Source organism: Gallus gallus, chromosome 3 (genome assembly GCF_016699485.2).
Source record: "Gallus gallus isolate bGalGal1 chromosome 3, bGalGal1.mat.broiler.GRCg7b, whole genome shotgun sequence".
In the NCBI taxonomy this organism is placed as follows: Eukaryota; Metazoa; Chordata; class Aves; order Galliformes; family Phasianidae; genus Gallus; species Gallus gallus.
In genome coordinates, this window is record NC_052534.1 from 3686004 (window position 1) to 3710633 (window position 24630).

A 24630-nucleotide genomic window follows, 5' to 3' on the forward strand; every position below is an offset into this window, starting at 1 on the left:
ATGTTTGGATGTTCGTGCTCAGTGCATCACGTTAGAGAGAGGAGTGAGTTTTATTCCACATTAAATAACCTTTGGTTCTTCGCATATAAGAAATGCATCCAGGCTGTTTCCTCAATAAGATGTCCTTACTTCGTTTTTCTATTACTGTTATCAGAGAGGATCAAAATAGACAGATGCATTTACTGTTTTCCATCAAAAGATAATAAAAAGAAACAGTTTATAAAATCAGATTGTATGAAAAATTGCCTAATGATTATAATTTCTAAACCCATTGCTGAATAATGATGTATTCAAGAGTTGTCATCGAGTGATGAAAGAAACCTAATATGAAAGATTTTCCCTATGAAGAATGACTACAGATGAATTGCACAGAGATACAATCCTCCGATAAAGGACAATAAGAGCCTCTAGAACACTTAATAATAGACTACTCAGGATGAATTGAGTATTGCAATAAAGGCCCATAAATTAAAAAGTTTCAGAATGATTTCTGATAAAAGACATGCCAAGGTGAAAGAAAAAAAAAAATCCTTGAAATCAACAGATAGACCAGCTATGGCATGTTAGCTAATAGAAAATGCACTCTGCAAACTCAAACTAATTGATTTTCATGAGGGTATTATCACAACCCACGCACGGTGAGCTCCTGCTCGGTGGATCTCCTTCCATCCCAATGGGGGCCCTGAGCAGCACTTTGGGGATGCATGGACCTGAGCATGGGGCCATCGGGAGGAAGGAAGAAAAAACAGTTTGAAGATGCTGGGAGGGGTCTGTGGTGCAGATGGATGTACTCAGAATAGCTGTGTTTTCTCACTGGTGCACAGAGAACCGAGATGATTTATTATAAGCTGTGCCAGCATATATTATTCATGTTGGAGGCAAGAAAAGGGTTTTGATATGTATCTGAAAAAGCTTCAAATCCGTAAAAGAGATAAATCTGTATGAATAGTGTCACCCAGAGCATAGATGAAACTCTCAGACACATCTTCCTATCACGTAATGCAGCATAGCCCTACTATACTTATACAATCTATGCATTAATTTCACTTAAAAGCAAAATTCATTACCATATCTCTACACCATGAGGGCTGACCCAGCCCTGGGCTTTTCAGGCACATGATGAAGCTTTTGTTTGCATCTGATGCACACCGCAGCCCGTATTTGTTTGCATACCCTGGGAGCCTGGTTTATTTACAAACTCTTGAGCTCACCATTTGGGGGCTAACGTGACATCAGTGCACCCCAAATCCCACATCATTTAACTGGTGAGTGAGGGAATGACAGCATTTGCTAAGGGCTCCTGGCTCCTTGCAGGTCTCCCGCCAGCACTGGGATTAGGCTGAGACTAATTACGGCTTTATTTCCTTTAATAAAAAGACACCCAAGTGTTTGGCACAATTGCATTAGAAAACAATGATCATAAAGCCCCCCACTAAATGTCTGCAATTAGAGCATCCACTACCAATTGTGCTAATTAACCCCACACATGGAGCAGCTGGCAGCAGGGAGAGGCGGCTGTGTGGTGGTTAATTGCATCCCTGCATCCCTGTAACCCAGCATCCCTACATCCCTGCATCCCAACATCTCAGCATCCCAGCACCCCTGCATCCCAACATTCCAGTATCCCTGCATCCCAGCATCTTCGCATCCCTGCATTCCTACATCCCTACATCTCAATGTACCAGCATCCCTGCACACAGCATCCATGCAACCCTGCACTTCTACAACCCTGCATCTCAACATCCCCACACTCCTTCACCCCAGCATCCCAGCATCCCAGAAACCCAGCAACCCAGTATCCCAGCATCCCAGAACCCCAGCATCCCAATATCCCATCATCCCAGCATCCCTTCATCCCTGCATCCCAACATCTCAGAATCCCAGCATCCCTTCATCCCTGCATCCCAACATCTCAGAATCCCAGCATCCCAGTATCCTGACATCCCTGCTTTCTCTAAGGATACATGGAGCTGACTGCAGCTGCAGGCACGGTTCCTCTCCAGAGACTCGTGGCAGCCAAAACCAGAGATAAAAGCCCCTTGTCCTCTGGAAATGAGCTCGCTTTTGTGATGACTGCAACAAGGGGGAAATATAAATATTTGGGAGGGGATGAGGTGATCCAGACAAACCTTTTGGGGAAGACCCTGGATCCGATTCATTTCTAGCGACGTGGGAACAGACTGAAGCTCTTTCCCAAGCAGCTGACGGGGTGTAGGGGGAAAAAAAAAAGGCCCCTCCCGGCGGAGACGCGGGGATATGGAGAAGCGGAGATGGAGAGATGCGGGGCCCGGCCACAAGATGTCAGCGGAGATCGCAGCATCGCGCCCGCCCGAACGCCGCATCTCACGGTGTCGCAGCGCTCCGGCGGCTGCCGCAGACTGCAGGGTTGGGACCCGGGCTGGGTCCTGTCATGGGATGCGTCCTGCCCCGCTCAACCCCACTGCTGAGCCGCCCCACACCGGGGCAAAAATCCGGCAATAGGCATTTCAGCAACGTGCAGAGCCAGTAGTGCCTCCCAGCTGGTGGTTTTTTTCCCTTTCTCCTTTCTCCCCTTCTCTGCACACTACTTGTTATTTATTCATTCTCCTCCGTGCATCTTATCCCAGTAGTTTTCCAATGTTGACACCCCCAGGGCATCCCTTTCCATGCACCAAGAACATCCTTATTAGCTTCAGTTTTAAGCCGCCTGCTCAGCTAGCTGCTGTGTCAAGCAAGTTTAACAGCGCTACATTTGAACAGAGGGTGCCACCAAAGTAAATCATTCGTGCTTTGCTTTGGAACTCAGTGGAGATATAGACCTGAGATATAACACCCTGCTATTTATCCTTGCCAACTCCATACTGGTAAACTGTCCGAGGCACCACTGAATGGGCAGAAGTTTCCAAGCAAAATGCTGCTACGATGCACTAGTGCTACCAAAGCAGCATTGACGTGGAAGGCCACACAGTGCATTGATAGCCATTGCTGCGTGATGGAAGGGACTGCCTGGCTGGCAGCGTGGCTTTCCATGGGTGCTTTCTTCCAACAAGATTTTGCAGCACAGAGCACTGAGCAGCACAAGTGCTATCACCACACCAGTGCACAGAAAGGGAGGCAAGCAGGCTGTGACTACCTTTTTACCCCCACTCTTACCCAAACAAGTCATAGAAAGCCCTGAAAAAATAATGAGATTGGCTTCAAACATAACACCATTTAAAGAAATGCAGTTTTTCAGCACTCATCTTCAGGTGACCATGCCCTCTGCATGCACCTACTTCAGTTTCCCCACAGCAAGCAGCAGCGTTGGCAGCTTTTCACTCCTTTAAACCTGAGCAGAGATCACACAAGAATGTAATTGAATGAATCCAGCAAACGAGGCTCTAAACCTAAAAGTGTATTCTGAGGTCTCCGATAAAAGGGATTGATAAGCCTTATATATATATCCATTTTTTTCAGGTTGGAAAGGGCTCCCCTACACAACATTTCAATGGGTTCAGTTGGAATTTTCACACTGGGGAATCCAACGCTGAGAAGCATCGCAAACCGAGATGAGTGGGAAATGGGGCTGAGCCACAGCAGCGTAACCTTTTGGTGCATCCACTGGGACTCTCTCCTCTCCAACGTGAGCGTAAACACACTTCACATAATGCTATTCGCCGTCAGAAGATTATCTGTGAACTCGCGCGGGCATAAAGAGGAGGTCTGCTCCACAATGAGACACCTTGAACAAACAGCATGCTGAACCCTCACCTCCACGCCGAGGGCTGCTGAGATGCAGGTCGGCACTGCTGCAGGCACTGCTTACACACAAAAGTCATAATTCTGACACATAATTACTGACAAGGCAGCAGGAAAGCGCTCACATCAGTAAAAGCGAGAAGAGGAGGCGCCAGCACAAAGCAGGCTGCACTGCTGGGGTAACAGTGGTGGTACTGGGGCTGCTTCAGTCCAAAAACACTGCTTTTCAGACCTAGTTGGTTATAGCACTACAAAAACGACATCCAGAACACATACCTGTTTATAGGGGGCAGGAATTAAACTTAAGCATGCTGCCTTCGCCATGCAGAAAGCTGCTGAGATGCTGGGATTAAACCCTAACCATCTCCCAGGCAGTAAAACAGTATCTTCAGTTATTAAAGGAGAATATAGCTTTATAAAGTATGTATTGTATGACAGAGAACTGGGGACAGCAGACAGCCAGAGATCCGTAACACCTTCCTGGACCACAGATGGCTACCCAAAAAGCAGCTGCATGCATCCTAGGGAGGATCCAACACTCGGTCACTAACAGATAGTGGGACAAGTGTCCCATCCTTTGGCCCTATTTGAGCCCCCACGTTGTGTCCCCCCTCCCCCCCAGTGTGGCAGCAGAGCCTTACAGGAATGTGCAGAAGCCCATTTCACAGCAACATGGCTGGAGAGCCACATTCAGACCGGCGTGCTGTAATGTGTCTGACAACATTATATTCTGATCCAGCTCTTCACGTAACCTTCAATTTATTTCTAAGCCCCTGTGTTTATTTAACCGAATCTGCCTTCCGTCGTGTGGAGCAGGAGCACTCAACCTTTAAACAGCCCAAGAGCCACTTCAGCATGGAACAGATGCAGAGAGCTCCTGTGACAGAGGCACAAAGGAGCCAGGCGCATTGTGCACTGCATCCCATACACAGCCAGCTCCTATTCCTCACCCAGCCAGCTTCCATCCCACACCCAACCGGGTCCCATCCCGCACCCACCCCAGTCCCACCCCACACCCAGTCGGGTCTCATCCTGCACCCAACCAAGTCCCATCCCACATCCAGCCAGGTCCCTTCCCTCACCCAGCCAGATCCCATTCCACACTCAACCGCATTGCATCTTGCGCTCAGCCGGGCCCCATCCTGCACCCAGCTGGCTCACAGCTCACACCCAGACAGGTCCCATCCCACATCCAGTCGGGTCCCACCCTTCACACAGCTGAGTCCCAGCCAGCACTCAGCTGGGTCCCATTCTGCACTCAGTCAGGTCCCATCCCACATTCCACCCAGCCACACACAGCACCCAGCTAGGTTCCATCTCAGACCAAACCAGGTTGCATTCTGCACCCTGCCAGGTGGCACCCAGCACTGTGCGAGGATATTCAGCATTTTCCCCTTCCCTGGCCTTTGAGGTGAGGCTGGACAGGCTGTTTGTGGCTTCTCCAGATGGAGGATTTGGTGCTTTGGTGCCAGTGGCCATGGAGAGCCACGCAGTTGTGTTTGGGTGTGCCAGCGCATCCCTTTCCTGGTTGGGATTTTGGTCCTTCATGCCATGTTCCCTAAGGGCACAGAGCCACCAAGCAGCCGAAGCTCCCCACTGGGAGCTATCCTCAGATGCTTTCTAAGGCTGTGGGATGAAGCGCTGCTCCCCAAAGCCAGGAGCTGTGGGAGACGAGAAAACTCAGGCCAAAAAAGCATTTGTGACAAACCCGTTTGCCCATCTCCATGCTCTTGTCACCCGCAGAACAATACACCAATGGTTTCCCATTGCTTTTCCTTTCAGTTCACCAGAGTTTTGTGTTGGCTTTGGGTTTGCCACACATCGTTTAGAAACATAATGCAATTTACAGGAAAAAATCCTTGGCTTGCTTTTCTGTTTACCGTTCCCGAGCATAATGAAAATGTTAAAATGCTAAGTCACTTGACATCTGCAACCCCAGTAATGCACTTGCTTTACTTTTTTTTGTAGTTACAAGAGTTGGTGAATATATTCAAAGCTCTTCAATTCACTTAAGTCGAGAAAGACGTGCTGCATATTCAATGAAATGCCACAGTTGTGACATGTTCCATCTCCTCTGCTGTGTTAAGTCTCTTCATTTATTCTTTTACAGACAGTCGCAGAATTTATTCTGAGATGAATAAAATTATCTCTGATGTCCTTCAGAAAATAATGTGGGGCTTTCGACTGAATGCTGGAAGTTCAAGGAAAACATCCCAGGTGCCCAGGACATGAAGAACAAGTCATTGAACCTCTTCCATTGAGCCGTCATCTGTTCCTCCTGCCTGCGCACCGCACCCCCTGCTCCAGACAGCCTTCTGCTTTAGTGAATAATGATTAACAACACTGGCCCTAATCTAACGTGACCGGGCTTCTGTCCTTCTAAAAACAAGTTCTGAGAAGAAATAGCTCAAGCAGAAGTTGATCATTGCATTAATTTGGATTGTGTATACATAGGTGCTCCCCGAGCAGCGGAATAAAGCTTGGGGATATGGATTCATTTTTCTGTGCCGTGCAATGTAATTTTTTCCTCTATTGTCAGCATCATTGTTGATCCTGAAATTATAGTGTCTGAGGAGTTATTCAACAGGAGATGTTCGACATGAAAAGAGTCTCAGAAAATAACTGCAACGAGAACATTTAAATAAACCCAGAGATTACAGAGGCAAAATACAAAAATGACTCCAAGAAGCTCATTTGGTTTCATTCCACTACATTTGAGTGTTATCTGAGAGCGGGAGAAAGAAATCCCCAATTGGTTCGGTACGATGGGAGAAAAACAGGCATCTCTCTACCCACATCACAGCCTATTAATTACCCTCAGATTACAGTGTGGGTCAGGCACGGAGCATTCAGCTAAATCGCTAGTCAAAAGCTTGATCGCCTTCCCCCATCTCTTCTCCAAGGAGAAGCTTGGCTTCTATGGAGGACTGGAGCAGAATTTACCTTCTGTGTCTCAGGGTATTTGTGCTGGGTTTGGATTTTTTCCCCCCTTTTTAGTTAATCCCCTCCTTTTCAAGGCCTGCCTGCTGACTTCCTTGGCACACTCATCACAGGGCACGATCCTCAGTTCCTCCCCTCGCCCCGGATATCTCCAGCAGTGGGGTCTGACCCAAGGGCTCCAAGGCCAGCGTGTTGGTGAGCCTCAGCACTGGGACCACGCTTGCTGATGCTCAGAGGAAATCAGACCACCGCTATTTGCGGGAATCATATTTTGAGATAAGTAAATCTTCTAGGTTTACTTCCAATTATTTTTTTTTTAAACATCAGGATTTTATCTTAAAAAGAATCAATGTTTCTCTGCCTTTGAAGAGCAGAACCCTCCTGATATTCATTACTTGACTCAGCTGTTCACTCAGGTCTTTTCCTTTGATGAGAAACTTGGATTTACAGGCAGTATTTAGCATTGCGATTAGTATATAATGTGACCTATTATTGGAATAAATGGGGTGCACAGAGTTATCTCAAGCAAAAGAGTTGACTTGGTTGTACTGAGAGGGAAAAAAAAAAAAAACAACAGCTTGACTATCATTATCTAGGATAACTGCTTAAAAAAGAAGGAAAGAAATAAACAAATCTGAAATGGGCATTTTCTTCTCCTTCACAGCAAAACAGGATCACATCACGACTTGTCATGCCAGCCAGTGGCATGTCCTACTTCCTCCATGGCTTCCTATCACATTAACCACTTAAGAAAAACAAAACACGTCTAAAAGGCATCTCAACACCAAAGAGAAGCGTTGACCAAAGCTTTTTGAGTCATTATCGCAGCAACACCCACGACTAGCAATAGCTGAAGGAATATATTGATCGCAACATCTATAAGCCATAATTACAGTCAGCCTCAGCACCCCATGGCAGCCACAACATACACTCACCATGCTGCTCAGTGCCAGCAGCTCAGTGGTTGGGATTCCACCCCAAAAGTTACCCCATGAACCAGGCATCAACAGGCACACTGCATCTGAGCATGCCTGAGAAACCCTGGTGTCTTGTCAATCGTGCAATGAGCAGAACAGCTCATTGTGAGCCAGCTTCATTTCCCCAGCTCCCCAGGGGGAAACATTTAGGGCCACTAGAAAAACATTTATCCATAGGGATCATCACCACCAAACACTCTCCCCATCCACCAACAGAGAACCAGCCCACCACTCTCTGAGCCATCCTGCCCGCGGAACATCCCCATGGATCAGAACAGGGAAGATATGGGGTTACACATTAGCCAGAGCAGCCACATCGAGGCCCCCAGTAATGGGGAGGGTTATGAGACAGCAGTCGGGCACGCTGTTAATGTGTAACGTCTGTGCCACCTTCCCCTCACCTTCTGCTTGCCTGCTTGGTGGTGTCAGCATTCTATCTTCCTATCGTCTTCTTCTTGTACTATTCTTTCCTTCTTCTCATTATCTTTCTTCTCACCATTATCTTTCTTTTCCCATTCTATTTCCATCCTACTCCGCAGAGCACTGTAATGCCATTGACCAGCTCCAGACGTCCAATGGTCCCCAACTCTCCAGCACTGTGAGAACAGATGGCTGAGGTACCAGAATCTGGTGGGAATACTTTTTCCTGGCAGAAAGGTAGGGGTGCTGGTGCTCAGCTTGGAGGTGCCAAACTGGAGGGACCTGGATTTGTGGGGCAGCTTCCACCCGGAGTGAGCTGCACCAGGGACACAGATCAGAGGGCTTTGGATCCAGTTTCCATGGAAACTGAGGAAAACAGTCAGACTCCTCCAAAACCAACTTTGAACAAGTCTTCCAGTATTATCCGAATGTGTCACGTTTTTCCCAGGTAGGTCCTAGAAACGCATCAGTGTACTGGGACAGCCATTGGGTCAGATCTACTCCTGGACCTCTGTAAAGGAGCCTGGCAGCTGCAACATCCCCACCATCACCAGCACATCCTCACTGATCTCACCTGACAGCGATGCTCCCACCCGCTCTGTCTGGGCACCCAGAGATGGACGCATGATTGACGGGACGCCCGCGATACGCCGCCATTCGCTCCTTATCTGCGCCTTCCCGGTTGGCTCCCGTGTCGCTCGCGGGGTTTACAGCATCAATGTCAATGTCTTTCCCTGTGTTTTTCTTTTTTTTAAGGCCTTCTTGGAGCAAAACTCGCCTTTCCCAACTGCCCATGTGAGTGGGAACGGGTTGGCACCTATTTTTCTTGGGAGGTCACCAAAGGTCGAATCCTTCTGAAGTACCTTCCACAGCAATTCTCAGCTAGGTATCACAACACCAAGCATCCTACATGGAAGACCTTGGAAGACCAGTAATGTTATCTACAGAGAAAAAGAGGTGGACAAACAAACCTCCGTAAGAGGAGAACAGAAAACCGGTCCCGGGGGGAGAATCGGGGGTACCACTGGGAGATGCCTCCCTCTGCTCCTTCTTCTATTGAACTGGGGATGCCACTGTCCCTGGGGGAGAACTGGGGATCCCCTTGGGAGATGCCTCCTTCTGCCCCTTCTTGGGTTGACACTGGGGCACCCACCTGCCCCCAGGACAGGTTCAGTGCCTCTCCTTTGCAGAGCCCGACAATCAGTGCAGCACCAAAAAGCCCTCCAAAAAAAGGTTTGGTTTTGCCCATGAGGCAAAAGCACGAGCTTGTGTTCATGCAGCTGTACCTAGGGGATGTAGGAAGACATGGCCTAGGCATTCAGAGTGAATTTCTTGTTAGGGAAGCTAAGGATTTTGTGGGTTTTTGAATAAATAACGAGCTATTTATGTTTGTATTTTGATACGGGCAATGGGATCATTTTCTCTCCAAATTTCCCTCTCTCAGTTAGCACTGTGGGCACTTTGTTATCCCAAGCAAAGCAAGTTTGGCAAAGTTATTAACTGCTCAGAACAAGATCTTTATTGATTTCCTTCTGAGGATCAATCTCCTTATCTGCGGGCTGCTCTGTTAGAGCTGCCTGTGACCAGGGTATTTAGCTAGGAGATATCTGTCCTGGGCCCTGGAGACTTTCACAGAGGAGTCCAAGGTCTCTCTATAGTGGTTTTAAACATACGGCAGGTGGTGGGGAGAGCTGAGCTGTGATGGAGAGGCATCCCCAGCTGGCTTCCCGCCGGCCCTGACCGGTGACACCTGTTGGGCTGGTGCCGGGCTTTGTGCCTACTGCACGAGCAGGTATTGCTTTCCATCCCTACCATCAGGAAATTTGGACTGCACCACTCCTTCCACACACCCCCCCCCCCCCCCCCCCCAGCCCCCCAACCCCCCAGCCTGCTCTGTCAGCTTTGTCTTTAGCAGCATCCTAAAAATAAGTAAATAAGTAAATAAATAAATAGAAAGGGGGGGGGGGGGGGGGGGGGGGGGGGGTCGAGGTGGGGGGGTTGGAATTGAAGTGTATAAACAGATAAAATTACCATTAAAAGAAAAAGAAACCCAAAAAGGGGCAGCAGAGGGGGGCTGCAGCTGGAGCTGGCTATGGAAACCCATCTCTAATCTCTCGCAAACCCCTGCTATCAAAGCTTGGATCAGCATATCTAATGTAAACGAGCTTTCACACATAAATAACGTGCCACATCTGGCTATTTGGTTTTTATAGCGTCTTAGCTACCGAGCGATTTATAGAGGGCAGGCTCGGCGCGGGGCAGCCCGGTCGAGTTGCGGAGCGGGTTGGGGCTGCAGGGAGCGAGGGCGGATCGGGGCAGCGCGGGGAGGGGGGCAGAGAACGGCTCCGCGCATCTTTGGGGAGGGGGCGGGAGGAGGGCTCTGCCCCCCGGGGGAAGAGGGCCGGCTCAGCAGCGGGGCCGGGGCCGGCTTAAAAGAGCCATCCAGGAACCGGCGTGTTTGCGCTTATAACCAATTTATTACCGCCGAACATATGGCCAGTATTTCGCCTGGCGTCACACGCCGGGGAGGAAAGCAAACAGAGCGGGCGATGTAAAGCCGGAGGAAGGAGCGGCCGCCCCGCACACGCCGGAGACAATGCGAGAGGCGCGGAGCCGCCGCCGCCGCCGCGCTCAACCCCCGCCCGCTTAGCACGGCCCGGCCCAGGTGAGCCCGCGGGGCCGGGGGCCGCCGGCCGGGAGCGGACGGGTGTGGGAACGGGGAGGGCTGCGTTTGGGAGCGGCGAGCGCGGGGATGCGCGCTGGGGGGGGAGGGGGGTGCGCAAAGCCGGAAGGTGAGGCCGCCCCGACGGCAGCGCGGCTCCCCTCGCCCCGACGGCGGGGGGCCCGTCCCGCCCCGGCTCACCTCGGGGCGGGGACCCCGGCCCGGCGGCGGGGCGACACTTCTCGGCGGCGACGGCAGAGTCCGCCAGAGGACCGGGAATGGCCCCGGGTCGGGCCGGGCTGCGCGGCGGGGGCCGGCCCGGCTCTGCCCGCCGCGCCGCTCCCTCCTTCCCTATTGACTCTTTCCTTGCGCTTTCCTTCTCGGGACATCCCCCCCTCCCCCCCCACCCCATCCTGGCCGTCCATCCCATCCCCTGCGTCCCCACACCTGTGACCGCGGCCCGACGTGCGCCCTCCGCGCCGCGCGTGGGAGAAACCCGCGCAGATAAGAAAGCGCTCCCGGGGCCGCGTTTCATAAAGGGCTCTAAATCTCCCGCATTCAGATCGCCGTTATCGAAACGAGTTGGGTTTTTCTTCGCCGGCAAGAACATTTGTGACAAAGCTTAATCTCATTGGGACACGTTTCATCATTAGAGAGACGGGAACGAATGCAGCCGACGGGTTTGCCGGGGGGGACGAGGCGTTCTGCCGGTGAATAAAACGCTCGGAATAGACTTGAAGGGGAAGGGAGGCCTCGGGCTGGGCTTACAGCTCGGCTTCGGCGGAAAAATTAAATAAGAGAAACAAATAGCGGGGCCGGGGGCTGCGGGGCTCCCGTCCCCGCTTTGTGCCGACACGCATCGCGCTGCCGAACCGGCGCTGCCGCCGACTCTCTCGGCAATATTTTCAAAGATCTCATTAAAGTGCATTTATCAAAGCCCTAACATGTGCCCTCCGGCTGCGGCATAACCTCATTAGCCTCCAGGGAGGAGAGGGAAAATCCCCATTTCTATTCCGATTCGCCACCTCGGGAGCTTGGTGGCGGGGCCGGCTCTATCTAGATCTCCAAATTTCGGAGGAAGAGCGCTGAATTGGAAGGATTTCTCCGGCTTTGAAGCTTCGGGGGAAAGGAGATAGAGGGAGCGAGAGAATAGGGGAGGCTCATTGAGATTCCTACGTCCTGGAGAAGGTTTCGTTGTCCGCGGGAGAAGGGCAGGCCGGAGCTGGAATTTTGGGGCTTCCGCTGGGAAGAATGCAGGCGGCTCCGTTTCCAGATGCGGGGAAATTTCCCCCTTAGCCCCATTCCTCGTTGTTGTCGTTGTTTTGTTTGTTTGTTGCTTTTTTTCATCCCGCCCCCTCCACCCGAACCCCATTAACGCCTTTGTTAACGCAATCATTTTTCCAGCCGCCAACAGCGAAGGGAATATCCCCGTGCGGAAACTCCGAACCCCGCAGCTCGCCACTGAGTTCCCGCAATGCACGGAGGATGCGGGGGGCTCCCGCATTTCAGGCGATGCCAGCAGTGCCCGCTGCCCCCGAGCCGGGGCCGGAGCCGGGAGCGGCCAAGCGGGGGGAAAGGCTCCTTAGAGCTCTGCCAGGGGACATTTCGGAGTGGCGGGGGATGATGTTGTTGTTGTTGTTTTGATCCCTGACAAAAGATGTCCTCTCGTAATGACTCAGCTCTCCATCCCTCGCCACCCTCTAACACAAAGGTGGGACTGCTTACCGGGAGGCTCCGAAGGTGAATTAATAACAATTATCAGGAGCCGCGTTTCCCTTGCCCTCTTTATTTCAAGCGTAGTCCGTTCCAATGGATGAAGCCAACCTGTCCCCCTAACAAAGGCTTCGTGCGGCTTCGCTAATCCTCGCCGAGCGGCAAGGTGCGGTGCTTTTTATTTGTTTCCTTGCGGTCTGGAGCGAAGGAAAACAATAAGCTCGCACCTTTGGTCCGAGCAGACAATGAACGGAGCCACTCGGCGGCTGCTATCGGCTCCGGGTGAGAGGGAGGTCGGGGCGAGAGAGTGAGCTGTGGGGAGGGGGATAGAAGAGGGGCTCCTGGAAGCACCTTCGCATTCACTTGTTTGAGTGCTATATTAGGAATAGGGTACGGATAACGCTGCTAAAACCCATCGCCGGTGCGGGGCTCCCCACAGCTCGGGTTGGGGGGGGGGGGGGGTGTAGGGAAGGAGTGCGGCTGTTTGAGCTACCTGCGAAAGTAAACAGGTAAACACTGCTAGAGGGCACTTGTCCTGAAGTGCGGCCACTTAGCCTGTGTACACGCACCTCTCCTTCAGCCTCTTGTTCTCTTGTGCAAATAACCCTCCGGCTTAAATTCAGCACGGCCGGCCTGAAGCACCCAGCCGCCCGTCCCCCCCGTCGGGTTTTACGCGGCGGCTCCCGGCCCCGCGGCCTCCCCTGACGTCAGAGGGCTCTGACGTCACCATGTATGTGACGTCACGCCCGCAGCTCCCCACGGCCCCGCACGCTCCGTGCCCCGCACCCCCCGCACTGCTGCGGGGCACCGCCTCCGTTCCCAGTCGCGGCCATCAGTGCTTTTGGGAGCCTGGGGACCCTCAAAGTATTCGAGTGCCTCAGGGCTTTCTTTTTTTCTTTCTTTTTGTCTCTGTATGTATCCTTTCATATATACATATATTTAAGTATTATTATTATTACTCTTTTTTTTTTTTTTTTTTTTTTTTTTTTTTTTTTGCTTGCTTGCTTGCTTGGCTCCCACCGGCATAAGCCTGACTTTGGGACTTTTTCTCTCCATCACCGCTCTCGCTGCTATTCTTTTCCTTCTCGCCCTCCGCGCTGGGGAGAAATGAAAACCCCGTTCCGAGCCCATCCTGCCCCAACCGAGCGCCCCAGCGCCGGGCAGGTGGGGCCGGGGGAACGCATCCATCGATAAGGCCGAGCTTTGCCGGCTACGAAGCATCGAGATGGATGCGAGCGGCCCAGGCCCCTCCCCGCAGAGGAAAGGGAGAGGAGCCCGCACGAAGGGGTTCCCTTCGTATCGAGGAAGGACTCCGAAATGGATGAAGAGATAGCCATTGAGCGCGGTTGAATACCATGACAACTAGGAACAACCTCAGATTTATTCCCAACAGTTAGGACACATTGAAAGAGGGCGTCAATCACGTATTATTTCGCCACTGAAATAAATGCAAAAACTGCGCCGAGACAAAGGGTTCCAACAGAAGCCGGACATTTGTCTACATTGCGGACATTGTCTCCAGCTTAGCCATAGGGTTGTATTTGTGTTTGCGCGGCTCCGACCACCCAGGATGTGCTCAGGGGCTCGCTTAAAAAAAAAAAAAAAAATCCCTGGGCATTGTCAGCCACATCACATACTTTATGGGAGGCAGGCTGGGGGCTGGGGGAGCGGGCTGGGGGAGCGGGCTGGGGGGGAAGGTGCGAATAAATCGATCGGCGAGGAGAGGACGTCGGAGGGACCGTCTTCCTCCGGGCTCCCTCCTGCGGGAAGGGGAACTCGGGCAACTTTTCTTAGCCTGGAATCGGGGAGGCGGTGGGCAAAAGGAGGAGGTGGGCAAAAGGAAGGCGGCGGTGCGCAGCCCCTGCGCGGAGCGCAGCCCCCGGCTCGGTGCGCGCACGGCCGAGAGGGGCCCTTCGGGGTGCGGGAGAGGGGGAGGATGGAGGTGAGACAGACGGAGGAGGAAAAGTCGGTGGGAGGCTGCTGGGGAACGGGGAGGAGATCGTGAAAAAGGTATTTTAAAAAGAAAATATAAATGAAATGAAGGCAGGCACGCCGAGAGTCCGCCGGGCTGCAGCCCGTTAAATGAACCGAGCGGGCTGCTTCTCATTCCCCTGCAAGACAGAGGCAAAATCAATGAGACCTCTTCAAATAAAACCTCCCCCCGCCTTCCCCGCCCCCCCCCCCTCTCCCCCCCCCTCCCCCCCGCTAATCACGTCCCGCATCTCTCCGGGTCGTGACTGCCGATCGCGTTTTGCCACTCCGCTTCATTTCGGAGCGAACTAGAATCAATTACTTGCTGATTAATTTCCAGCGTTCATCCTTAAGCCTCTACCAAAATATTGACCCAGGCGGTTTAGATAAGTTGGGCTGCTGCCATCTGAGCTCCGTGCCACCGCCGCGCTGTCGCGGGTGGAGACGCCGCGAGTGGGGCTGCACGGCGCGCGGCTCTCCTTACCCTTCCCACCCCTCTATCTTCTGCTCCTTATCGTTATTTTTCCTGCACGTGGAAAAAAAAAACAAAAAACAAAAAACAAAAACCAACAAAACCGCTCTTTGGAGCGTGCGGAACGTCGGGCTCTTTGTATATAAATCTCGCTTTTAAAAAACAAAACAAAACCAAAACACGACAAGCCAGAAAATCACCCAGAGCCTCTCCCCGGCGCACACACACACTCACACACGCGAAGGGCCCTCCCCACGCCGGTAATTAACTGACACGTTATACCACTCATCACCAATGGTGGAAGCTCGGAGCTCGCCCAAAACCCGCAATTTCACATCTGCAAACACTGTCTTCATCCACTTGACTTCCAAGACCCGCCCACACGTGGCCAACCTTTCCCGGGTTTCATGTCTTTTTTTTCTCCCTCCTCTCGGCAGGTTCATGTGCGGGGACCAGCCTTATATGGACTGTTCGCTCCGGCAATGGCTCGTTTCTTTCACGCGGCAAGCGCGGCTCCGGGCTGTGTCAGCCCCGTCCAGAAGTGATCTCTTCGCCTGCTTTTTTTCTCCTTTTTTTCTGTAATTCTCGGCTCGCCGTTCCCCTTCCCCTGGAGTTACAAACTGTTTCCGAAGCGGCTGCCGCCCCGCTCCCCGAGTCCCCCCCGGGCAGAAGGAGCCCGCGGAGATCCGGGGCTCCGCCGGGGCTCCGTTCGTCCCTCGGCACGAAGCGCTCCGCTCCTTTTTCTCCACGTTTTTCCCCGCCGCCCGCGCCCTCCCCTCGCGCTGTCGCCGCTGTCGCTCCGGGTGACAGCTCGGCGAGCTGCTCCTCCAACTTTCCGGCCCCGATTTCCCCGGACCATGTCTCTGACCAACACAAAGACGGGTTTTTCCGTCAAGGACATCCTGGACCTCCCCGACACCAACGACGAGGACGGCTCCGCCGCGGAAGGGGGAGAGGAGGAGAGCGAAGCGCCGGAGCCTCCCAAGAAAGCGGCGGTGTTGGGCCAAACCCCCTTGGACGCTGTTCAGACGCTGCCTTTGAAGCCCCCTTTCTATGATAATAGCGATAATCCCTACACGCGCTGGCTGGCGAGCGCCGAGGGCATCCAGTACTCCCGTGAGTGCGGGGCCGGGGCCGCGGGGCCGGGCGGGGGGCGCGGGGCCGCGGGGCCGGGCGGGGGCCGGGCGGGGGCCGCGGGGCCGGGCGGGAGGCGCCGTCGGGGCCGCGCTGACGGCACCGCTCTCCGCAGTGCACGGACTGGCGGCCGGAGCAGGCGGCCCGGAGGCCGGCTCCAAGTCCCCGGAGCCGTCGGCCGACGAATCGCCCGACAACGAGAAGGAGGCGGCGGGCGGAGGGGACGCGGGGAAGAAGAGGAAGAGGAGGGTGCTCTTCTCCAAGGCGCAGACCTACGAGCTGGAGCGGCGGTTCCGGCAGCAGCGGTACCTGTCGGCGCCGGAGAGGGAGCACCTGGCCAGCCTGATCCGCCTGACGCCCACCCAGGTGAAGATCTGGTTCCAGAACCACCGCTACAAGATGAAGCGGGCCCGGGCCGAGAAAGGTATGGAAGTGACTCCTCTCCCCTCCCCGCGGCGGGTGGCCGTGCCGGTCCTGGTGCGGGACGGCAAGCCCTGCCACACGCTCAAAGCTCAGGACTTGGCGGCCGCCACCTTCCAGACGGGCATCCCCTTCTCCGCCTATAGCGCCCAGTCCCTCCAGCATATGCAATACAACGCCCAGTACAGCGCGGCCGGCAGCCCCCAGTACCCCACAGCGCACCACTTGGTACAGGCGCAGCAATGGACTTGGTGAGCGCGGGGTGAGCGCACGCACACGGCCCTCGCGCGCACCCACACACGCAGAGAGGAGGAAAAAATAACGATAAAGAGACACGAAAAGGAGGAAAAAAAAATAAGAGAGAGAGAGAGAGAGAGAGAGAGAGAGGAAGAGACAGACTGATGCTCCGAAACTAAAATCGAAACGACGGGGGAAGGAGCGGAGAGGGAAGCGCTATTATTATTATTATTATTATTGCTATTATTATTATTATTATGGTTTATTTTTTTTCCCTCTCCCGTCTCTTTTCCCCTCCATTTTTTGGGGGGTTTCGCTGGGGGGAGGCGGGGGGGGGCAGGGAGGGGAGGTGTTTTTGTGCGTCATTGTTTACAGAGATTTTTGCGCCATGCAGAGTGGTCCTGTCTACCTACAACTAAAATAAAAGGGGAGGGGAGGGGAGGGGGGGTCGTCGGAATAAAACGACACGGAAATAAAGAATGAAAAACCCGCTGCTCCTGTGCTTTTATGAGGGTTTGTGAGGCGCTGAGACGGAGATCTCGATCCCTTTCCGTTCTGCCCCTATTTTCGGCCGCGGGTAAACGCCGACAACCGTTCGTAGGGGCGTTGGTAGGAATCGCTGCTGCTGTTGGGGCCGGCAGCAACGCCCGGCGCTCTCGCCCTGGGTTGTCTTATCTCGGCCGGGCTTTGCGCACAGCCGCGCCGGGTACGAGAAACGCGGACTGAACGTCCCGGAGAGCGCAGAGAGATCGTTGTGTGCGGAACTTCAATATTTGGAGACGCATTTGACTCAAAACGATGGGCTTTGAAGGATTAAAAAAAAAAAAAAAAAAAGAATGTTTTTTAAAAAGCCACCCGAGCCCGAAACTTTTTTTAAGGGGAAAGCGGCTGTGGAGCGGAGCCGAAAGCGGGGGAAAACGGTCTCGTTTCGGAGCGGTAACGATGGTTCCCCGCAGCGCAGTGCCCCGGTGCCGGCGGAGCGCGAAACGTCGGGGGACGAAGGGGTTCCCCCCGCCCGCTCAACCCATAGCGGGGGCTCTGGGCAGGCAGCCCGGCGGGGCACGGCCGGCGCCGGGGGAGAAGGCTGCTCCCGTCCTCCCCATCCCCATCCTCTCCATCCCCGGCGGTACCACCAAACCAAAAATCTGTTTTTAAGCCTCGTCTGGTGCTGCGGGGCTGCGGCAGCGCCCGTCCCGTCCCGAGCTGGGCCGGCCGATACCCCAAGACAGCGGGGATCCGGAACCCCGAGCAGCCCGACCCGGCCTTCACACCCGGGCTGCTCTTTCTTTTTTTTTCTCTCACCTTTTTTTTTTTTTTCCTTCCTAATTTTATTCCCCTCTCCCCCTCTTTTTTTTTTTTCTTTCCTGTCTCTTTATTTATTATTATTATTCTCTTTTCCTTTTATTTTTTTCTTTTCATTTTCTTTTTTTTCTCCATTTTTCTTTCCTTCCCCCCCCCCCCCCCTTTTCTTTTCTTTCCGTTTTTTTTAATCTTTTCTTTTCTTTTCTTTTCTTTTTTTCCCCCCGCTCTCTTTCCCCTTTCCTTCTTTCATTCTCCCCATTCCCTACCCTCCTTCCCCCACCCAACGAGCCAGAGGCCGAGGAGCCGCTCGGCCGTGCATCCCTGACTGATGGAGCGGGTCGTAGGGCCGGCAGAGAAGCGGGCACAGTTTGTGCGTTCCCTTTGCCAGTCCAGGGAGAGAGGGAAAAGTCACTTTTTTTTTGTTTGTTTGTTTGTTTTTGTTACCCTTTCTCTTTCTTTCATTCCTTCTTTCTTTCTTTCTTTCTTTCTTTCTTCCTTCTTTCTTTCTTTCTTTCTTTCTTTCTTTCTTTCTTTCTTTCTTTCTTTCTTTCTTTCTTTCTTTCTTTCTTTCCTTCTTTCTTTCCTTCTTTCTTTCTTTCTTTCTTTCCTTCTTTCTTTCTTTCCTTCTTTCTTTCTTTCCTTCTTTCTTTCTTTCTTTCTTTCTTTCTTTCTTTCTTTCTTTCTTTCTTTCTTTCTTTCTTTCTTTCTTTCTTTCTTTCTTTCTTTCTTTCTTTCTTTCTTTCTTTCTCTCTCTCTCTCTCTCTTTCTCTCTCTCTTTCTTTCTCTCTCTCTCTCATTTTTTTTTCCCCAGGCTCTGCTAAGTCTATAAAACCAGTTGTGTGGCCCTAACCTCCGTGGCCTTATATCTCCCATGCTGCCGGGCCAGCTCCGGGCAGTCTATCTTTGCACAATATACAGTAGACTTCACAAAACAGCACAATGGGGGAGGCAGGGAGGTGAGCATGTTAGAGGCGTGCATATTAAAGAGACCGAGGCAAAGGCAGCCGGGGGGTGGGGGGGGGGGGGTGGGGGGGGCAGAAAAAAAAGAGAGAGACAGTTTGGGGGGGGGGAGGGGGGGGTTGTCCTTTCCCTCCTCACCCCCCTTTCCTCTTTTTTTAGGGCTATTCAATTGGTTTCTGGGAGGCAGCACATCTCGGAGTCAGGGAGCAGTGTCCTTTGCGTTTTGTTACGGCTGTCACTCGCGCTCATTGTTAGGCATGTTCTACATGTTGTATCCCATATGGCCAGCTGGGCCGGGGGACCCCTCACAAAACCCAAATTGTGCCCAGCTTTCAAAACCAGCATTGTTGTCTGTGAAAGGAAGACGAATTAAAAATTCGTGCTATATCTATTCTGGAAAAAAAAAAAAAGAAAGAAAGAAAAGAAAAAGAAAGAAAAGAAAAGAAAAGAAAAAAAGGGGGGGAAAAGGAAAAAAAGAGAGAGAGAAAAAGAAAAAAAAGAAAAAGAAACCCTCTCTCCTTCTCTCCCTCTCTCTTTGAAGAACAACAGAGCCCTCCTTTTCTCCCCGACCCGCTGACAAGTTGGGCTCATGGCGCAGGAAATCGCCCCCCCAGCGCATCTCCCGGCCCGCACCTCCCGGCGGCCGCGGCCCGGCCGAGAACAAGGGAGCATTCACCCCCTGTAATGTTATGCAGCGCCGCACTGACCAATTTCTGTTCTTTTTCCAGAGAACTGTCTCTTGTTGTGGCTCCTCGTTGTGCGAGGCGGGCGATTAGGGAGGGAAAAGAGAGAAAGAGAAAGGGGAAAATAATAAAATAAAAAGAGAGAGATAGAGAAGGAAAAGAAAGAAGGAAGAGAGAGAGGGAAAGAAAAGGAGAGGGAAAGAAAGAAAAAGGAAGGAAGGAAGGAAGGAAGGAAGGAAGGAAGGAAGGAAGGAAGGAAGGAAGGAAGGAAGGAAGGAAGGAAGGAAGGGAAGGAGGGAGAGAAGGAGGGAGAGAAGGAGGGAGAGAAGGAGGGAGGGAGAAAGAGAGAAAGAGAGAAAGAGAGAGAGAAAGAGAGAGAGAGAGAGAGAAAGAAAGAAAGAAAGAAAGAAAGAAAGAAAGAAAGAAAGAAAGAAAGAAAGAAAGAAAGAAAGAAAGAAAGAAAGAAAGAAAGAAGGAAAGAAAGAAAGAAAGAAAGAAAGAAAGGAAAGAAAGAAAGAAAGAAGTATTAAAAAAAGACTAGCACTCATCCTTGCCATTTCTCCCACCCCACGGAGGAGGAGGGACGCTGTGGGGCTGAGGCGGTGTGGGAGCAAGGAGAGAGCCCTCACCTGCGCTCTCCCCAGCCCCCAGCCCCGGCCCTGCCCCGCCCGGCCTTCCCCAGCCCCTCGCGGGGCAGGAACTGTTTAGGCGAATCAGATAACCCGATAATGAGCTGGAAGCCCCGCTAAGCCCTGGAAATAACTTACTTTCGTCACCTATTGACTGTTTGGCTTAGTTTGGAACCGGTGTGGATTTTTCGGGTCTTTTTTCAAGAGAGCCGGTCAATGAAAAGCTAAGCCAATATTTACCAAGTATAAGAGCAATTCTCGGCGGTGTTTATTAAGGGGCCGGTAGGGAAGGGCTGCGGGGGACGCGCGGGGCCGCTCCCCCCTCCGCACCCGGTGCTCTGCGGTGACGGCGGACGCGGAATTCCAGGAAATGGGCACTTGTGGCTTCGGGAGAGCGGCACTCCGCCCGCGTCAGTGCTTCACAGCCCTTTATCCCCGCATCGCATCCCCTCTCCGAGCCCGCTCCCCCGAATCCCCGCTATCTTTCCGAGAAGGAAACGATCTCGGGGTTTACCGCTTTCTGCGGGGATTTATGATTCCGACGGTTTTTCTTTTGCTCCATACGCTGCGGGACCGCTGGGAGGCAGCAGAGCCCCGCGCAGGGCGCAGCGCAGCCCCGCAGAGCCGCCCGGGGATGCGGCCCGGAGCCCCGCGGAGAGCCGAGGAGGTGGGCGCCGACCCCGAGCCCCGACGGGGCGGCCGCACGGCGGCGCTGCGGGACAAGGGACGGCCCGGGGCGGGGGTCGGGCTGCCATCAGCGCACCCAGGGCCCCAACCGACCCGGCCTTGAGCGCATCCAAGGATGGGGCGTTCGGCGCTTCACCTGCCCGCTGAAGTGCCAAGGCAGTGTCAGGGCCTCACCGCCCTCAATGCTGAAAGGATAAACACCGCATGTCCAAGTCCTAAGTGGGGTTGGGTGCGCGGCATTCATCTCTGGTTTGTGTAATTATGAGCATCAATCGAGCCAGAAGAACGAAGGAACCGGCGGCAGTGAGGAGGAGCGAGCAGTGCCAGCATCCCGGAGCGGGCGTGTTTTCCTCCCAGTCCTCCGCCTCTTCTCACCCCAGTGTGAACCACAGGTCAGAGCGGTGCTGGAGACGCAGATGGCTACAAGCTCACACGCAGCAAGGTGTTTCAGCAGCTCAGCCTAGCAGGTAGGGGCTCCAAGACTTCTGCTGTTTTTTGGTTGCTGTCTATGGTGGTGGTTTTTTTTTTTGTTGTTGTTGTCGTTTTGTTTTGTTTTGAATGGTCCAACTCAGAGCTGCTTCAGGAAAAGCCAAACAAACAAACAGAAGCTGCTGGATCCCCACGCTGTGCCTACAGCACGCCTCCCACCAGCAGCAACCAGTGTCCCTTGCAGTGCCAGAGCCACTGCTGAGCTCGTGATGCTCAGCTGTGCTTCCTCTCTCTCCTCTGTCCCATTTGTTTTGTTGCGCTGGCTAAAACACCATCTAAAAGCACGTCAATGCTCACATTTTTATCCCAAACAAGAGGCCAATCCATGTTTTTGTTTCAGCCTCTGTCATTTGGAAGTATCAGAGCAGCTGGGACAGCTCTGTAACCAACTCTGGAAGGAAAAATGGAATTCTGAGCAAATGCCAGCTCTCCCTGCAGAGAACAGAGCTGTGTGCTCACCCCCTACAGCTCCAGCAGGAAATGCTCCAGGACAGACCACCCTGTGCTTATTTCCCTCCAGGTGCTGCACAGATACATTTTGCATTTCCTTTGCTCTACGAGGCTTTCGTTCAGCAGGTTCACTACCCAGTGTAGAACCAAGCACTTGGTTTCAGCATCCTCTGCCTCAAAAATTGGATGGCCGCATACAGTGCCCCCACCTTGCACAGACTGTGCTGAGGCTTTGCAGCTGGCGCAGCAGTTGCCACCCACCTGGGGTGACATGGCAGCACCTGCTGTCCTGCTGCTCAGACCTCACCTGTCTCCCAGCAGGGGATCCCGAGCTCCCACACCCTGGCACATCCCTGCCATCCAAGCCCACGTTGCCCTCCAGCTCCCCTGGCTGGGACAGGTTGGCACCAGGCATTAAATCTAAAACCTTTCCCATGGATCAAAATGAGGGTCTGAGAGAATCAACATGCAGTTCCCTCTGGGCACCACAGGTACACACTTGCATGTGAATCTGATAATGATTTTTTTTTCTTAACGTTTTAATAGGCAAAAGAAATAATCTACGACATGAGTTATCACTTCTTCATTTTAATGTTTAACGTGTTTTATTGTTTTGCACAAATAAGGTTTGAACAGTTAGAGATAACCAGGATGTATGCAGTGGCCCTTAATTCCACATACACGTTGGGGATTTAACTGCGAGAAACCCTCTCTGTGTTGCTGATAAAAAAACGTTCCAGATGAGATGTGCAAGTCGGAGAGCTCAGAGGAACCTGCCTGGAATTGCTGCAGGTTGACTTAGCAAACATCAGCGTCCCTCAATTCTGCATAGAGATCTGCTGTATTTCATGGGGTTTAGCACCACTTCAGGAAGAAAGCCATCCACCAGGAAAACTGCAAGCGAAGCTGCTTAGAATAAATCATGTTAAGTCGTATTATCACCGCCATGGCTTGGTCTGGTCAATCAGGCTGAACTATTTCAACTATTTAAGGAAAACAAAACAGTACAAAACAAAACCATCAATTATGAATATATGGGTGTTCTGAATTTTGTTTTTATTTTCATTTTAGTGCCAAGAACACAAAGCAATCATATAGCAGTCTGTAACCTTAAGAACAACAATACGAACAATTCAGGCATCCAAAGACACCAAATCCTTTTTTGACCACATGAAGTATGCAGAAAAAGATTCATCATCATCTGTTGTCTATGACTGTCAAATAAATATGTAAAGGATAATAATAAAAAGACCCTTCCTCAGTCAAGGAGCTTCACAGCTATTTTCTTAATCAGGATTTTGTCCCACTCTGTAGTTGAACACGTCCCACAAAAGCCTGAAGGCCACCAACTCCATTAAAGCAAACCAAATGAAACAAACCAGCCAACCAAACAGCCAACTAACCAACGATGCAATCAAACCAGCCAACTCACCAACCGACCAAACCAGCCTACCAGTGAACCAAACAACCAACCAGACAAACCTGCCAACTAACCAACCAAACCTGCCAACTAACCAATCAAACCAGTCAACCAAACCAGCCAACCCATTAACTGATCAAACCAGCCAACCAATGAGCCAACCAACCAAACCAGCCAACCAAAACCAGCCAACCAATCAGCCAACTAATCAGTCATGCAAATGAACCACCCCAACCCACCAACCAACAAACCAGCCAACCAGCCAACAAATCAACTAACCAGCCAACTAGCCAACCAACCAATCAATCAGTCAACCAACCAACCAACCAACCAGCCAGATCAATCAACCAACCAACCAAACAAACCAGGCAACCAACAACCAGCAGGACAAACTACCACCCAACCAGCCATCCAACCAACCAATCAGCCAAAGAGCATGCTTTGTTGCCCAAGATCAGCTCAAATAATGGAATCTTAGTGTACTTCTGATAAAAATGGCCTCAGATCTCCCATGCTTTATCCAAGGCTCAGCACAGCACAGTCCTGATGCTCTGCTACACCATGGAGGATTTGCTTTTCTCCTCTTCATCCCCTTTGATTTCTGCATCTATAATCACTCCAGCAGTCCATGAAGTGCGATCCATGATGCAGTCTTCCCTCCACAACCTTGATGCAACCTAAACACAAGCTGAAATATGCTCACTTGAGGAAATATGGCATGAATCAGCCTGAAATGTGAGCTTTCAAATAAAAATGCAGTAAAGCATCTTGTGTTCTTTCTCAAGGTACGTTCACATAAGTCAGTGACAGTGGTGAGAACCTAGGTCATAAGGATTCTAATGGTCTCCCTGGCAGGATTGGGTATGGAACAGCCCACAGGTTACCCCAGAAGATCCATTTATTTGATATAAAGGACCAAGGTTCGGGGACGTGGCTGCTACTGTCACCTTGCCCTGCAATGCCAAGAGCATGCTCCCAGGTGGGAGGTGGGAAGGGCATCCTCAGGCTTCAATGGACTGAGGAAATAGAGGACAGAATGATGTGTTTGTGTTCACTGCCATCCATCCCACCTTCCCTCACAGATCCTTTGCCCTGCAGATGCCAGATGGAGCTGGAACATTGAAAGCAATTTTGCCTTTTGGCAGCCCAGGACACTTAGGATTTCCCTTTCCCCCTTTTCACTTCTTGAACCAAGCATTTCTGTGTTTGCAGCCTGCATCATGGTATAACCTGATTCAGCCTAAGTTGGTCTAATTTGGCAGGAGCCCAGTCAAAATCTGGTCTGTCCAAACAAATTAGTGGAACAAATTAGTAGCAAGTCAGCAATTGCCAGCTTGTACACGTCCA

At 52.1% G+C, this 24630-nt stretch overlaps 1 protein-coding gene across 1 annotated transcript; it reads left to right on the forward strand.

The window, feature by feature from the left end:
* Window positions 1-10476: 10476 nt before the first annotated feature.
* Window positions 10477-16767, forward strand: NKX2-2 (NK2 homeobox 2). Its single transcript, NM_001398146.1, has 3 exons — window positions 10477-10719; window positions 15310-15988; window positions 16122-16767. The coding sequence occupies exons 2-3, from the start codon at window positions 15730-15732 to the stop codon at window positions 16679-16681; spliced, it is 819 nt and encodes a 272-aa protein (NP_001385075.1). The 5' UTR covers window positions 10477-10719; window positions 15310-15729; the 3' UTR covers window positions 16682-16767.
* Window positions 16768-24630: the final 7863 nt, after the last annotated feature.

Coding starts and splice junctions, on each gene's coding strand:
- NKX2-2 (NM_001398146.1), top strand. CDS start 15,730: ATGTCTCTGACCAACACAAAGACGGGTTTTTCCGTCAAGGACATCCTG. Junction 15,989..16,121: donor CGAGGGCATCCAGTACTCCC/GTGAGTGCGGGG, acceptor CGCTCTCCGCAG/TGCACGGACTGGCGGCCGGA.